Raw genomic sequence first — 4793 nt, forward strand, 5'->3', positions numbered from 1 at the left:
CTCTTATAATATTGATGGTAATGTTTTTTGTAGTTAACATTTTTGTAGTAACGATGAATCAAACAATTAATTTTATAAACAGGAACGGAGAAAACAATAAACAAATAAAATTCAATTAAAACAACTTGTAGTGTGGTCTATAAAAACTTAAAAAAAAGAGAGAAAAGGAAAATTAACACATCCCATGACATTCAACTGAAAGTAACCAACTTAGCTAAATTCAGAAAAGAATAGAGAGAGAAAAAAAAAATAGAAAAAGGAAAACCAAATCAAAGTCATCATAGAGTCTCTCTGCCCAAAACAAAACAAAACAAAACAAAAGTCATCCATTGCAGTGTGAAGCTCTCACAAGTTCACAAAGAACTCACCACCACAATAAGCAAGAAAGAAAGGGAGAGAAAGTGAGGGAAAAAAGGTTAGGCCAGTGGTGGATCTAAAATCTCCAACACAACACAACACAACACAACACACACACACACTCTCTCTCTCTTTCTCTGTTTCTCTCTCTATAAGAAAAAATAAAATCCAAACACCATGATCATCAATTTGATCCGCAAATTTGGCTAATCAAGTGCCCCTGTTCATTCTTTTCTTTTTCTTCTTCTTCTCCTTCTTCTTCTTTTTTTCATACACAAACACTCTCATTTTTTCCGACCACTTTCTAAGTCAGATCTCCTCCGATCTCCGATCACTCTCCGGCCACAAACCCACTTCCTAAATCCACCAAATGTGCTAACTTTGCAACTTCCACCACACCCTTGTCCCTGCTTGGTTCGATTTCCAGTGACAGACCCAGAAGGGGTTTAACGTTGTTGGGTCGAATCTGGTCCAAAGTTGTGTTCTTTGAGAGGTTTGAAGAAGACCCTTTTGAGTTGGGAGATGACGTCGGGGACGAGACTACCCACGTGGAAGGAGAGAGAGAACAACAAGAGGAGAGAGAGAAGAAGAAGAGCCATAGCAGCCAAGATCTTCGCAGGTCTGAGGATGTATGGAAACTTCAAACTCCCCAAACACTGCGACAACAACGAAGTCCTCAAAGCCCTTTGCAACGAAGCAGGTTGGACCGTTGAACCAGATGGAACCACTTACCGCAAGGTACCAAATTTTCTGCATTCAATTTTTCTCTTTCTATTTTCTCTACCAATTATCTATTTCTTTTTGTTATCACCATTTTAGCTACTTGGTTGTAGTATTTCTGTGTCGGAAACATTTTTTGTTTGTTTTTTACCCTAGTCAAATCCTTCTCCCAGAAATGGGAAAGTGTTTATCTTCTTCTTCTTCCCCTTTTCATGGTGTGAAATAAATGTATAGTTTGAGGGAGATTAACGCGTTCTCTTGAATCTCTCTCTTGAGAGTTTGACAATTATTTAAAGACGTTTATTTCTAAATATAAAGTTTAGTATGACTTGTTTGACAAAATTAAATATTACTTTGGACTTTTTTTAATTTTTTTTCTTTTATTTTCATTATCTGATAAACATTAATTTGTTTGCAATAAATTTTTTATACATGTAATGGCAATTAATTATTTTAACAATTGGGTTACACTTGTTTGGAAGAAGATGAGATCTTAGACATGATGGATCATGAATAGCAAGTTTGACTTGCTTTGGAGTCCGAAAACTCTATCTATTTTAGGCTGTAAAATTTTTTTCTTAATTTTAACCATTGTTGTGGCAGCATGTTCATACACCCACCATAAGCATTGTATTCTTTTTTTTTTTTCACCTCATTTTTTCTAATTACATAACTTTTCATACACAAAATCTCTCTTTTTCATTCTTTTTTTTCCTATCTACATACTCCATCTTGCATTTTCAAATAAGGTGTACATCAACTTGTTATATATAAAGTTACACACTTCTTATTCTTCATTTAACTCCTCATACACTAATACTTTTCATGTTTTTTTTTTTGTTACATCCTTTATTATTTTCCTTCTTTTTGTTCTTCTTAATTATAAATTTTGTTGTAGTGTATAGACATCATTTGTGGCGAAACCTTGACTATTAGATGAGATTGAAAAGGTTGATGGTGTAATTATAAAAGCATGTGACATGTGAGATGTATAAATAATTAAATTAATTTAAATTGTATGGCCTAAGATTTATTTCTCCGAAAAAAGTTTATATATTAAAATTCTTTGGCTGTGTACGGTGGATCCGGTGAGCAGTGGTCCTGGCATTGTTAATGGGAAAGCATCAAAGATTCGCTCTCTTTCTTGACTGATGGTCACCTGAGAAACCAGGACAATTTTTGTTTTTTAGTCTTTTACATCTTCACGGGACCAAAATGTCCTCACTGGTAGATGCTTCAATAATTGCGTGAAGTGAACCTGTTAAAGGGGTATTTTGGTAAACTCAAAAGGGCAATTTTGCCAGCTTTGGTGTTCCGTGGTTGGTGTGTTTGTCTGATATTTTGCTTTGTGTAATGTCCGTGTTGCTGTGTGGCATCGTAGCATTAGCTTTTTGACTTTTTCAGACAGCATGGCCACGTAGGATTCCATTTGGGAGTGTCTTTCACCTCATCATTCACCCTTCTTTTGTGTCAATGTCACTGTTCTTTCTTTTTCTTTCTCCTCTTTCAGACAAACATGTTCAGATCTCTGCATGCTTATAATCAGTCCAATATATTATATGCTACTAGATCATCTCTGATAATAACTCTATTTGTTATATTTCACTTTTTGTAGTGAGTTCTTTTTCTGTCATAAAATTTGGAAACATTCACTAATTAGTTTAGCACACTGTCTAATATTTGTGTTCATGCAATACAATCACCTATAATAATACAAAATTTCTTCATCTCATAAATCACATTTGGTGTCTGAGACTTTCACCTTTTTCTTTTACTTGCATAAGCTTGAAATAGGTTGATAGTAACATCATATTTTCTTCTGCACATTGTTATGACATATTGATCAGACTTGATAGTAATGCAGAGTTGAATAACTGATATATAGTTTTACATCTTTATATATCTGTAATCTGGTTTTTGACACATACATAAACTAAAGTTAATTCAATTTTTCTTTCTTGAAAATGTTTATGGAATAGTTTCATTTATCATGTAGTTGTTGCCTGCTCATGTAGTTGATGCCTGATAAACTGTTCAATTGCTGTATTTTGAAGTTTTCTGGTCATGCAAATCCTACCTGTGTGTTCATATACACTACAAGTAGGTTTTGAAATACTACACACTATGATGAGTTAATGGAAACATTTTTGTTGAATCAGGGATGCAAGCCTTTAGAGCGCATGGACATAGTTGGTGGATCATCAGCAGCGAGTCCTTGTTCATCCTACCATCCAAGTCCATGTGCTTCCTACAATCCAAGCCCTGGTTCATCTTCCTTCCCAAGCCCATCTTCATCTCCATACACCAACATTCCCAATGCTGATGGCAATTCTCTCATTCCATGGCTCAAAAACCTCTCAACTGCTTCATCTTCTGCATCGTCTCCCAAACTTCCCCATCTCTACCTCCACAGCGGCTCCATCAGTGCTCCTGTCACGCCTCCTCTGAGCTCTCCAACCGCCAGAACACCAAGAATCAATGCCGAGTGGGAGGATCAGTCTGTGCGGCCGGGGTGGACCAGACAACAGCACTACTCATTCCTGCCATCGTCTAGTCCACCGAGCCCCGGCCGCCAAGTTGTTGATCCTGAATGGTTTGCTGGGATCAAACTTCCTCATGTCAATCCAACCTCACCAACTTTCAGCTTGATCTCCTCAAACCCTTTTGCCTTCAAGGAAGATGGTTTGGCAGGAAGTGGTTCAAGAATGTGGACTCCTGCTCACAGTGGAACATGCTCTCCTGCTGTTGCACCAGGAACCGATCACAATGCTGACATTCCAATGTCTGAAGCTGTTTCAGATGAATTTGCATTTGGAAGCAACATGCTGGGGCTTGTGAAGCCATGGGAAGGAGAGAGGATTCATGAGGAATTTGGATCAGATGATCTTGAACTCACACTTGGTAACTCAAAAACCAGGTACCTACTTCACCATATAACTTGAATTTCTTTATTGGTAATGCTGTTGAACTCATACTGTTAACTAATCAGAAATTATCACAGATGGTAACTCTTTGAACTTCTGCATAATTATCTTAAAAGTTGACACTTAACAGTGTAAAAAAAAAAAAAACTCTTTACATTGTCAATGTTAAGACATGATTGTTTACTTTTTGACAGATGAAAATGTGAGGAACTGAATGTGATTATGGGAAGATTGACCTGTGTTGGTTTTGCTGAGTAGATATGATAGAGAAGGTAAGTAAGGTGAGTGGAAGGAGTTGGTTTCTTTTATTTATTTATTTTGGTGACTTTCTCTTTTGAATTTATAGTTCTCCAGTAATATACATGTTTAGTTAGGTGTGGGGTGGATTTGCAACCCATACATCATTGTACTTGTTGTTAAACCTTATTATTGGAAACATCAGTATACATTGTATGGATTGGCTTGGTTTGCCACCCAAAAAACTCCACAGATTGCAACCTAACATTGTGTGCAAATTCCATATAATGCTCCTTTTTTATTGCCTTCACTTTATTCCTTTATCTAACTCAATTTTCCTCCAATTGCTGCATATTTATTGGAATGTTCAATTTGGGCAGGGAATATATATATATATATATATATATATATATATATATATATATATATATATATATATATATATTAAACAAAAAACCAGGAGAGATTGATTTACAATTACATTTGTGCTTTTTTCCTGTTATGTATCACAACATGACACTAAATTACGTTAATTTTTACACTATTTATTGAATG

General features: G+C 35.7%; 1 protein-coding gene across 1 annotated transcript; it reads left to right on the top strand.

Annotated features, from left to right (window-relative positions):
- The first annotated feature begins 239 nt into the window (after window positions 1-239).
- On the top strand, window positions 240-4539 carry LOC114185337 (BES1/BZR1 homolog protein 4). Its single transcript, XM_028073005.1, has 3 exons — window positions 240-1095; window positions 3237-3994; window positions 4196-4539. The coding sequence occupies exons 1-3, from the start codon at window positions 880-882 to the stop codon at window positions 4197-4199; spliced, it is 978 nt and encodes a 325-aa protein (XP_027928806.1). The 5' UTR covers window positions 240-879; the 3' UTR covers window positions 4200-4539.
- The last annotated feature ends 254 nt before the right edge of the window (window positions 4540-4793 follow it).

The sequence above is a fragment of the Vigna unguiculata genome, chromosome 5 (genome assembly GCF_004118075.2).
Source record: "Vigna unguiculata cultivar IT97K-499-35 chromosome 5, ASM411807v1, whole genome shotgun sequence".
NCBI lineage: Eukaryota > Viridiplantae > Streptophyta > Magnoliopsida > Fabales > Fabaceae > Vigna > Vigna unguiculata.